The sequence below is a fragment of the Monodelphis domestica genome, chromosome 8 (assembly GCF_027887165.1).
Source record: "Monodelphis domestica isolate mMonDom1 chromosome 8, mMonDom1.pri, whole genome shotgun sequence".
In the NCBI taxonomy this organism is placed as follows: domain Eukaryota; kingdom Metazoa; phylum Chordata; class Mammalia; order Didelphimorphia; family Didelphidae; genus Monodelphis; species Monodelphis domestica.
Genome location: NC_077234.1, coordinates 252478657 through 252491235, shown reverse-complemented (window position 1 = coordinate 252491235; position 12579 = coordinate 252478657). Strand labels below are relative to the sequence as shown.

Genomic DNA, 12579 nt, shown 5'->3' with positions numbered 1-12579 from the left:
GTGACATGCATATCATATAACGGTATGATTACACAAACCCTCCATATAATATTGTGTAATGGGTGATATATATATATATATATATATATATATATATCAAGGCATTTACTTTTATTCTGTATATTTTTTATTAATAAGTTCTCTATGCTTACAAGCACATCCCTTTGTCCATGAAGGTATTCATGTATATACAAATGTGTATATACACACGCATTGAGCCTAATTAAGCCCTCCATAAGTTCTTGTAATATATAAATTTGATACTTTCTTGCCAAATAACAAGTCAGGTATAATGCTCCAAGGAGCATTGCATTCTACAGGACATACAGTAACGGGGCTGCTCCTTGCAACAAATTCATTAGCTTGTGACAGTTTTAACTTGGTAAAGTAGAATTAGATAAACATTGATTTTTGCTTTATTTTTCTAGTTAATTAATTAGTCCAAGTCAACTAGCATTTACTAAATGCTTACTTCCTACAGGTACTGTGCTAAATAGTAGGAATGTAAAAATAGCCTTTGCCTTCCCGCCACTCCCATTTTAATGGGAGAGAGAGAATGCCACCAGCCGTGTACCTATAATCTAAAAACAGTGAATGGAAGGCAGTCTCAGAGGGAAGGCACTAGCATGGACGGGGGCAAAGAAAGCCTTCCTGAAGCAGGCAGGGTCTTATCTGAGACCTGAAGTAAGCCAGGAAAGTGAAACAGAACCAACCAGAAAGCAAATGCTATAGTCATCTTGAAGAGCCAGTGAAAAGCCAAGAAAGAAACTGGAAGGGTGACATATTGGGGGAAGAGTAAGGCCAGCCTTTGGGGATCATAGTGTCTATGGAAGGGAGGAATGTGGAAGAAGGAAGGGCAAGGCTGCAAGGGGTTGGAAAAACCCATTTTCTATTTGATCCTGGAGGTCCTTGAGAGCCATTGTAGTTGATGGAATAATGGGCTGAGACGGTCAGATTTCTCTTTTAGGAAGATAACTTTGGCAGCTGAGGAGGAAGAAATGAAGTTGGGAGAAACTTGAGGAAAGGAGACAGAGCAGAAGGTCCTTATATTCCAATAGTCGACTAGTGAGAGCCTGAGCCAGAATGTTGATTGTGACTAAGGACAAAAGGCAGCATATATGGAGTAAAGTGAGAAATAAGAAGATGAAAACAGATAAGATCTATGGGATTCATTAGTTAGGAGCTCAGAATGACACTATAGTTTCAGCACAAGAGCCAGGGAGTATGAGAGAATTTTGGAAAATGAGACGGTTTGGGCAGAAATATAATAAATTGTGTTTTGGACATGTTTCGTTTCATATGAATAGAGAGTATCCAGTTCGATTCATTTTTTAAAAAATAATTCTCTGTACTACTTCACATTTTTTTTTTACTTTTTTCTCTTTACTACTAGTAAACTCCTCACAAATAGGAGTCAAGCATGGTAGGTTTTTTATACCCTTTAACAACTAGTATTGCCTGAATGAAAGTCAATTTTCAGGGGATTTGGAGTGACTCCGAGAAGTATATATATATATATATATAATGTAATTAAAACTAATTCTTTATAACCCAGTGGAATTACTTGTCAGCTCTGGGAGGGGGGAAGGAAGAGGGGAGAGAGAGAACATGAATCATGTAACCATGGAAAAATATTCTAAATAAATTAATTTTTTTAAAATACTAAAAAAAACCCTAACTTTTCTTCATTCTAACATATCTGCATCCATATTTGTATTCAATAGGCCAGAACCAGTTTTGTGGACAAAGGACGGTGGAGAATTACCAGATCCAGACCGAATGGTTGTGAGTGGTAGGGAGCTAAATATTATTTTCCTAAACAAAACGGATAATGGTACATATCGATGTGAAGCAACAAACACTATTGGCCAAAGCAGCGCAGAATATGTCCTGATTGTACATGGTGAGTACCCTTTTAGAATTATTATGAAGATGTGGGCTTGTAAATTGTGTATATTTTATTTAAAGTCCAACTTAATTGTTATCCAAAAATAAAGGAGAAATCAAAGAAGCAAGAATTATTTCAGTAAAGCATTCTTTCAAAGAGTTAGTTTGCTTTCATTTCATTAGTTGGATGAATGAGTCACTTTGCTCTATATCTTTGTCCTCTAAATATAAGAGCATATAGTTCTAGTTAAGCATCGTGGAAATTGTATTTCCAGCAGATTGTGTGTGGCCATTTTTTCATGTTTATTCTTTTTTATGTAAGTGCTTTTAGAGGAATTATATTATGTTATTGATGCAGTGATTACAGAGGCATACACAATCAATAAGAAATGCTTTAATTTCTCATTAATGTTGGGTTAGAAACTCTTCCAAATGTGAATTGAAAATCTATTCTCCCTGCTCCGTCTCAGGCAATATTGCAGGAAATGTAGGAATATTGTGATAGCCCCCAGGCAAATGGTGAAGTGAGGAGAACCGTGTATCTTTCTCCCATCTTTCCCAGAAACCAGTTAGAGTGAGGTGCCGTTCTCAGGGATTGTTCTCTCCGTCATTGTACCTATGAAGGATACACTGAATCCCCCAATGTTCAGAGATGTTGTGTCCATTCTATGTTCACCTTCTGGGGAATCACAATGCATGTGGGTGCAGCTTTGGGGTTTGTTTTCTGGGTAATGAATTAGGGAAGACAACTCTGAACTGATCAGTCCACATGATTCAAGCTCCATCGTATTCACCTTTGAACACGGCACTTTGCCTGCCTGGGACTCAGTTTCCTCAGCCAAAACGAAGGCGTTTTCTAGCTATAGCATTCTTGTGATTCTATGCCTTGCGCTGAGTGTAGGTCTTCTACAAGTCAGGGTTCATGATGAGTTAAAAAATTCTCTCACAAGTCATGATTTGTATCTGACACGGGCCGTTCTTGCCCACATGGGTTGTTCCAGGAAGCATCAGAGCGTCCAGAAGGCGCCGGCCCGCAGGTCTTTGACGTCTTGCGTTTTTATTTTTTAATGCATTTAGTAGGACGGGAACTCTATGTCTTAAACTCCCAACGGGTCGCCTCCCCTAGAAGAGTGGCATCCGCACACCATTCCACGTCTCAGGATCCACAGGAAGCCATGCCATGGGGCGCCAGAGCTCCAGGAGTTCCTTCTCCCTTAAGCGTCCAACGTCCCTTTCCTTAATAGCTAGTCACCGGGGCCGGGGTCCTGTGTGGAGCACGTGGCCGTGCTGTGAAAGCTCGGGGCTGCAGAATGCAGAGCTAAAAGGGCGCTGCCAGCCAGCCAGTGCAATTTTGGGCAAGGGTGCCGTCTGTATTTTGTAGTATCAAGTGGAGAGAATGTCTATGTTTGGGCAGTGTTTGCAAGCTGGCCGGCGGCAGGGCGCCCCAAATAGCCGGGCTACCTTTGGAGCTCTGGCAGTGGGCATGCTTCTAATACAGACTCTAAGCACTCGGCACGCCGGCATTCGGGGCTTTGCTTCCCCACGCACAGCTCCTCCAAGGCGCCCCGGGGATCAAGGCTATTCACGCTGCTAGAGCAGTGCCGGAAGTTCAACAGTGGTTCCGGGGCGGGTTTTAAAGACGTCATTCAGGGTCGTTACAAAATAACGTTTTCCCTCCGCACACGGGCGACGCGTCATCAGACGCTCGCTGTAGAAGAGGAGATGCTGTTCTCTCCCGTTAGTGCTTTAGCCATTTCAGAGCCCTCGGAATGCCGCAGTCCGAGAGCATCTTCATCTCGAATGAGTGCTGCAGGCCTCGGATCAGAGCGAGAAGCGAGCACTTGGGCGCACTTTGCCCGTCTTTGTCTTCTTTGGCTGCTTTTGCTCTCGCGGGATCATTCCATGGACCTCAGCGGGCACAGCGGCCCAGGCCCTATCGATGGAGCTCTGGACACTTCCCTGGGAAACGAGCTGTCCTCCAGAGCCATTCCGCTGGCGAGCCTTTTCTCCTTTGGGTCCCAGCGGAAGTGACCGCCTTTAATTGTGTCATGGCTGCCATTGTGTGTTACAGACACGCCATCCTCCTAATGGCCCCTTTGCAAACCCGCTCTACAGCCTCAGCTCACAACACGAAACTGTCATCCAGGAGGTGCTGCCAGGGAAGGAGCTGATGAAAACCAGACCCTTAGCCTGATATTAGTCACCTCTAAATCATTCCCATTCTAGACCGGAGCCAGCTGAAAAACTGGAGATTCTCTACTGTGGTCAGCATCACTACATTGCCATCTTTTCTTAAAGAGTCCAGAAATCCAAAGCTGAAGTGGTTCCTTCTAATGACAGGAGAAGCTAAGAACTTTGTAACAATCTGGAAATATCCTGACGATGATTAAGTGTGCCAACATGTTATACTCTACCATTTTGTTCTTTCTATCCCTTTGTTACGTTTGTTACAGTGATGGGGGCTCAAAGCCTGTGTATTTATTGGAGGTGAGGGGAAAGAAATAAGCTCCTTTATCGACTAGGTACTGCATTTAATATTTTAAAAATGATATCTTATTTGATCCTCCCTTAGAAACTTTTGGAGGTAGATACTATTATTATCCCCATTTTATAGTTGAGGAAATGGAGGCAAAGAGAGCTTAAGTGACTTGCCCAGGGTAACAAAGCTAGTAATTGAGGATGGATTTGAACTTGGGTCTTTCTGACTCAAGTTTATCCATTACATCACCTCTATGCTTTGTTTCATTCCTATTCTGAATTTTTGGAAAATCTTGAACAAAGAAATAAAGCTACTTACCAGTTCTTTCAGGCATCTGGCATGGCAAAGGCTGATAAAACTGAAATTTTAGGTTATTAACCTCCTATTGCCTGCCATGATTAATCCAGACCCAAAACACTGAAACAGAGTTTGACTTTATGCAACACACACACACACATATACACACACATACAGCCATCTAGTGAATGTTATCTTCAAAATATATATGAAGGGCTAAGACTGGTTAATAAGTAATAATGCACCAAATCAAATTTCCCACAGTCAGTGCAGGTAGAAAAAGCATATCAAGAATACCCAAGCTCTTACATTTTGTAGAGAAAAAGAACATAAGACTTGGAACCTGAGGAATTTGTGATGACTTGGCTTTCCTCGTAAATAAACTATAGGGCACTATTTCATTGTGGTTTAGGCATTGACCTTAAGAGTCAGGAAGATCCAGATTCAAATGATGCCTCAACCATTGGTGAGCTTTGAGATTCTACATAGGCCACTAACCATCTCTTTTCCTCAGTTTCCACACTTAAAATGAAAGTATTGGACTCAACGTCCACGACTGTTTCTGTTGGCTCCAAACCTCGATAGTTGCCTTGAAACTCTAAGCCATATGTCCAGTAAGAGAGTTCATGATGTTCACAGAAGAATGGCACATCAAATGATCTGGTGACTTCAATGCGGTGTTGAGTTCTGGAGGCTTTTCTACAACACAGATAAAAGTTGTTACAGACACATCTTCACAAATGGCATCATAGGAAATATTTTCCATTCCACAAGGATACAGATGTAAAAGATAGTTTCATGGAGTCCAACTCTGATTCTTATCTGAAGCAATTATTTTTATGACCTAAAGTTTGTGTTTATTTCTGTGTATTGTAATAGGGGATTATTTATTTTAAAAGTACATACCTGGATGCACGCGTGCATGTATGTTTGTGTGTGTGTGTGTGCATTGTCATGGAAACCATGAGTGTCCAACTCTTTTCCCACCTGAGGAGATACTGAAAGAGGAAAATGTAGAACCCAGTGGAGAAATAAAGGTACCAGAGCAAATTAATGTTGCAGTAGCAAACCTAAAGTCCAAGGGTTAGAAACACCTTTTAGTAGTAGCTTGGTTAAGATTCACTTTTGCAGAGTCTTGATTAGGTGTGTGTGTGTGTGTGTGTGTGTGTGTGAGAGAGAGAGGGGGGGGGTAAGGGGAGAAGGAGGAGGGAGAAAGGGAGAGGGAGAGGGAAAGGAAAGGGAGGGGAGGGGTTGTCAACATTTTTCTCTCACTTGGTATACCAATTTATTTTTCCTATAATTATGAACTTGAAAAATGGGTTAAAATCGATCCTTTAAGGCAAAATTCTGCCCTATCCATTCAAAATTTTAAAATAATTAACAAATAAGGACAGGGTTATATCTATATACTTATTTCAATGATGTGATAGTAAAATCTTGCCCGTTCCCTAACCAAACTTCCATTGAGTGTCACCCCAACACTTGTGCTGATAGGAAAATAAGCATATAGATCAGTAATTGTTGATCCATTTCTTTACCAGTTGGGGATATTATTAATAAGTCCAAGATCCTCCTCCATATATACCCCTTCAGTATTTTTCCTTCCTTCAGAAAATTTGTGAATTGTTCTCCTAATATCTGCACTGCTCAGATTTCCTTTCTGAAGACTTTTCTTCCAATGCAAATACTTCTCATGCAGTTGTTCTCTTTAGTATCATTTCTACAAGCATATCCAGTATTGTAATATTAGTGATGTCACCACTGTCTTTGATGATGAAAAAGTATGCTTGGAAAATCTTTTCTGATCTTTTTCATTTTCTTCTTTTAGTTGTCCTTCCGTTTGCATTTGCAGATGCCCTTGGAATGGCTGCTTAATTGGTTCTCTCACTAAATGTTCATTGAACTGGTTTTCCCCTTCACTCTTTCTGTTTTATGCAGCGATACTTCTCACATTCTTCTAACATCCTATTCTGTAAGATTTGTACAAAGGAGTTCATATTCTAACATGGTCTTGCCTTTAGCTGCCCTTTCTTTCCCCTTGACAAGTAAGAAAGTATTTATTAAAGGGCTTTTAAAGGGCACTTTTTATACATTTAACATACATATATATGTATACATTATATATGTGGTCACATCTAAAATATACATGTACATACACATGTATAATAGACTAAAATTGTAGTGTTTTCCTCATGACCAAGAGAAGGCTCGGCAAAGACTTGAGAGCACCATTGGAAGTGGTGACATTTCCGTGACATCCCAAAGCCATCAATATAATAATCAGTGTCTTTGTTCCTACTCTAACTTTGTTGCAACATTTTGTCATTGTTCCTCAGATTTCTGCCGAGTCTTCTTCATCATTTTTCTTCCTTCTGGATTATCTAATTCTGTTCTATTTGTTGTCACTTTTCCCCGGGTCAATAGGAGAGTTCATTTCCCCGAGTTCTATTTTGCCATCTAGCCTTTCTGTACAATGAGGTTTAACATAATCATAAAATTGTCCATTGCTAAAAATAAGATGGTATGCAAATTGTCTGCACACATCAAGCACACCGAATTGTTCTTGGTACCTCGGAATAGGTGTCTATAAAAAGCAATGCTGTCTTTTTTTTACTCCTAGGAATGAATACTATTGTTTTCCTCCTCCAGATTGCTTTAACGAACAGCAGCAGTCTATGTGTCTCTACCAGTAATATAGGAGAATCAGATAAAACACTGTGTTGGGTTTTTATTTTTTAATAGTAGGAAAGAATATGGTTGTGAGAGAAGTTTGTGTATTTTGGTCTGGTGAAGGTATCAGGCGATTAAGTGTGCCTCTCCAGTTTTACCGAATCAATACAGCTGCTACTTTCATTTCTCTCAGCTTTTATTGTTAATAATAAATGTCAAGAAAATACTCTGAGACAGAAAGGTGTACATGAAGAGATTACAGACTGTGGTACAAAGCCGGGCTTCCGTTGCTCACTCAGACATCTATCTCTTTCAGACACTAGAGCCTAAATGCAGGTCTACTTCCTGGGTGCTGCCGCATTTCACATGGCTCGCTTGCCATGAAAGACAGACAGCTTGGGTCACAGAAGCGATCCTTTTCTTTCAATTTAGTAAGAATTTCGACTTTATCTTGAGTTCCCTTCTACTTTCTTTAGAAGAGTTAGCTAAGGTTCAACTAGAAAGCCCAGTCCTTGGAGATAATTGGGTTTTACCATCAATAAAGCATAGGACTTGAGATCTTGATGGGTCCATGCAGCCCCTGAGAATTGGCACAGTTGTGGGAGATGGAATTAGTTAGGCTTTGAAAATGAAGTCCCCTCATCAGCCTTCAAAGCCATCCTCAACATTAGCAGCGTAGCAACTGGAAAAGTGAGAAACGGGACAACAAGGCGGGCATGTCCAGTCTTACACAATAAATCCAAATTCTTCAAACGTTAAAGTGTGCACTCCAAGCTTCTTAATGGTTTAAACGTTAACAAGGATTTTAAATCAAACCGGAATGAGAAATGCATCTCTGTGTTTGATAATTCATCTATCACTAGACTAAGTAATTAGTATTCTCTCTCATGACCTAAACATGACCGCTATAGCTGCCCAGAAATGAAATAGGAGATACTTAGCGAACCCTAACCTGTTTTTTGATTTCACAGTTATACTATGAGATAAAGATATTATATAATGCTTGTGTAATAAAATGAAACCAAGAGACAGAATCTTGTTCAATACAGGGCAAAGAGCGATTGGATTCCAAACATATAGAAAGTCAATAAAACACACAAAGGGAATTCAGCAGTAAAATCTCTCACTTCACATGAAAATAGACTATTGGTTCATGAATTAATTCTGCGTGCTTATTGCCAATTTCTTCCTTTTGGAGCAGCTTCTCTTAAAAACATAACTGGAAAAATTGGGGGAGCAAGGTGGATCTAGAGATGGGATGTCCTAGATACAAATCTGGCCCCAGATCCATCCAGCTGTGTGACCCTGGGCAAGTCACTTGACCTCCTTTGCCTAGCCCTGACCACTCATCTGCCTTAGAACCAATACACAGTCTTGATTCTAAGATGGAAGCTAAGGGTTTTTAAAAAACATAGAAAATATGAACTGTGGCTTTTTTTGGGTTTGTTTGTTTGTTTTGTAGTAGAAAAATTCTCTCCATATAGATTAACAAGTATAGCAATGGAGAAGTACATGGTTGACATTTTCTCTGAGGTCAGGCTAAGATTTTCCAGTCAGTGAGCCAGCTGGACGAATCTTAAAGCTGTCTTCTTTTTAATTACTTCAGGTAAAACACTTCATTTATAGGCTGGACCAAGTGGAGAAAAAAGAGCTCCCTAAAGGAAAATGAGACCCTCTGACTGAATGAATATAGATAGCATTAGGTCCAGAAGAAAAGAAGTGAAATGATGTAAAACTTGTGAATCCAGGAGCATTATATTCAATATTGCACGTATTTAAAAAATAACTCCAATACTGAGGCTAAATTCAATTTCTTTGGCTTAAGATGAACCCATGGCATGAATTAATGAAGCTAAACAGCTGCCACAGCACAAATTCAGTTCAAAGAGATGGACAGGATGCCCGTGTTCGTTAGTACCTTCATGAACTGATGGGAATATTGAGGCACAAAAGTCCTCTGTGCTCTTTTTGAAAGACGAGCTGAGACACTACTTAATGTTTCCACCAAACATTTCGGATTCTTCCTATTGGGTCAGGAGTCAGTAAAGAATAAGGGGATGAGTAGATGCTATACTCCTTTGCCATTACTGCCTCATCAAGCTGTGATGCTGTACCAATTTGGATCAAGGCCTTTCTGCCTTGTGTATGCATACAACAATCTTTATGGTGCGGAAATCAAATTAATGAAATATGACCAGCTTCGTACCGTGATTGTGGAGAAAATGATTCCGACTTCCTGATTTCCAGAAATAGCAGGATAGTTTGCATTGTAGAATCACTCAGCACTTTATGTAATTTTTGCAGAAACCAGTTTTAAGTAGAAGAAATAATAGTAAAAGATGGATTCAAAACAGAGCAAAATGAAACGACCATTTCCCTGACTCTCTAAAGTCAAGAAGAGGCTCTTTGGACTGGAAAAATCCCTAAAAGACCAAAAGTAGCAGAAGTCCTGGGTTCCCAGGGCAGAATTAAGACTCCTTGGAGATACTCTGATGAAGATAAATAAAGGTTAGACTGGGTATCCTGGGGCCACTCTGACATGAACCAATTTGTCTAGGTATGTTTCTGGTTTTGTCCTGTTGGAGGAAGAAGAGGGTACATTTACAAGATGCTGCCAAGGACTAGGACTATTTCCATATCAGTGACATTTATTAATTTCTACCTAATACATCTTCTACCTTTTAGCACACACCTGAAATTATTGTTCATATATCTGAGACTGCCTCTGTGGTCCTTTCTTTTTTGGTAGCAAACACGACTTTGCAAACTGATATACTATTACCTTTTCTTGACTTCCAACAAATTCTGATGAATGAAATAATCCTTGGTACATCAAACCTGATCAGCTGGGTATGCACAAGAAGCAGACTCCTAGCTGAAGTAAGGAGGTAGCTAGATGATGCCCTGGATATTGACCTGGGCTTGGAATCAAATGCCCATCAAATGGATTCAAATTTGGATTTAGACAGGCAAACCACTTCATCTCTATTTGCCTTAGTTGTTCCAGCCGTAAAATGTAGATAATCAAACCACCTACTTCTCAGAGTCGTTCTGAGGATCTAATAAGATAATATTTATAAAGTTCTTAGCATGATGCCCAGCACACCGTGGTTACTGTGTAAATGCTTGTTCTCTTCCCCTGTCTTGTAATCTGAGAACTACTAAGACTTTGAGAACTCCTGCTGAAACCTAATTCCCCCAGCCAGAAATTACATTTTGGGACATTAATTACTTTGGTTAAAATATTTTATTTTCATTGATGTCCTCTTAAAAAATGAATACCTTTTGGAAGGATCACTTTAAAATCATCATCTCCTGATTATATTTTGTTTATTGGTTTGCTTTTCTCTATCAGAAAGGAATAAGTACTACAGGAGAAAACTGGAGTGGCTGGGTGACTCCGTGGATAACACAGCCAGTCCTGGAGACGGGAGTTCCTTGGTTCAAATCTGGTCTCAAATCCTTCTTGGCTGTGTGAGCCCAAGTCACTTAACCCCAATTGCCTAGCCCATGCTACTCTACTGCCTTGGAACCAATATTTAGTATTCATTCTAAGGCAAAAGGTAAGGGATTAAAAACATACTAAAGAACATTGAGCATGGTGGAAAGACACAGGAGGAGAGAGACTATTCATGGAAATTGGCAACGAGGTGAATCAAAGAGAAACTTTCATTATTCCACAGTTTCCCTTCCCTTGGTTTCATCTTTGTTTTGTATCCACGTGTCAAAGTAGGTAGTTTTATTGCCATAATATGTACATGCAGAAAGTACAGCCTTTCTAAAATAATAAGGTGGACAGCTTTTAACAATAACTTCTATAACATTTTACATTTCCCCTTGTGCTTTGACATAGTTATAGTGTAAATTTTCACTGTAATTGCTAATTTTGCTATTGCATTTGGGAGCATTTTGTATTTTAGGGCCTTTTTCAAACTGGCTACATATATGAAGAAATTGGAATGCAACAACTTGCATACTTATTTTAATTACTGGAATTTCAACTTCTTGATTCTACAGAAACAGCAACTGTTCTGCCAGCTAGTGTACCATAGTTTAGTTATGCCCTGAGGACCTTTGGATTACAACTCCTGGGAGCTGCTATTGCTATTTTCTAGAGACAATATACTAATCAGGAAAAGGGATCAAGGAGAATGTAAGGCGAATTGTAATAATTGCTAGATTAACAAAACGATGAGTAACCTGAATATCTAAACAGGCACATAGATCACAATTAGGCTATAGCAGGAGAAAGATGATCTCAAATAAGATATACATGGGGCATAATGTTTATTGATTTCAATTTTTCTAAATTTTAATCCTTAATGGGTGCCCATAAATTAACATAATATGTACACACAAACATATATGTACATATATATACTCATATAAATATTCACATGGAAACTCCATGGATGAATTATATACCTCCAAAATTGTTACGACATTTAATCATTATATTTTTTTAAAGTAAGTAATTTAGAGTAGGGACAAAATTCCACTTGGGACCTGGATATTTTGAAATGGTCCATTGTGGTCATGAACTTGTATCATAATCAAAGAAAAATAAAAATTTCCACACATCAAATGATTTAGTTTGATGTGTCAAGGATACACTGTGTATGTCTGCAGATACACACATACTTAGAAAAGGAAGCCTCTTTATGATCCATTCGTATCAAAGTTTCACATATGTTGATTCATACTTAAATTGAGTCTTTCTAATTATGGGTGAACTAATATGATGTTGCTATACTATGGAATAAATATATAAATGATTAGCTCTAGATTATGATTTTTATTTTTAAAATTGTATTTTTATATTTGAATGATGCCCAAAAGTTACCAAGGTATGAGAATTCTGTGGAAGACTGGGATGATTATTTAAGAGTTTAGCTCTTCTTTAATAATTTAAGTATGCATTAATTTTATATTTTTAGCAATAAATAGATATCTAAAAGAATATGAATTCATTTTTCAGATCCAATTTGAGCAAAAAGATCGATTTATGCACAAACATCCCTTATAATTATATATGTTGATTGGACTATTGGCTACTACCCATCATATGAAATTGGAATATTTTAAATTTTTCAAAAGCAATTTTTCATTGTATTTCATTTTATGACTGCAGCTAGTAGAAAGGCTAAAGTGGAAGAAATAGATATTTTTAAAGTTTTAAGACATCTTTATTTCATAGATGAAGATACTTTATTATTCTGGAGAAGATATTAAGGCATTATGGTAGC

The 12579-nt window shown here is 38.8% G+C and overlaps 1 protein-coding gene across 4 annotated transcripts in view; it reads left to right on the top strand.

Annotated features, from left to right (window-relative positions):
• Positions 1-12579, top strand: part of CADM2 (cell adhesion molecule 2) — a 1288026-nt gene that overhangs the window by 1181231 nt on the left and 94216 nt on the right. For all 4 annotated transcript variants that reach the window (XM_056807166.1, XM_056807165.1, XM_056807167.1 and 1 more), the window contains one exon: positions 1725-1903. In XM_056807166.1, the coding sequence (XP_056663144.1) occupies positions 1725-1903 (179 nt within the window). The remainder of the gene's footprint in view (positions 1-1724; positions 1904-12579) is intronic.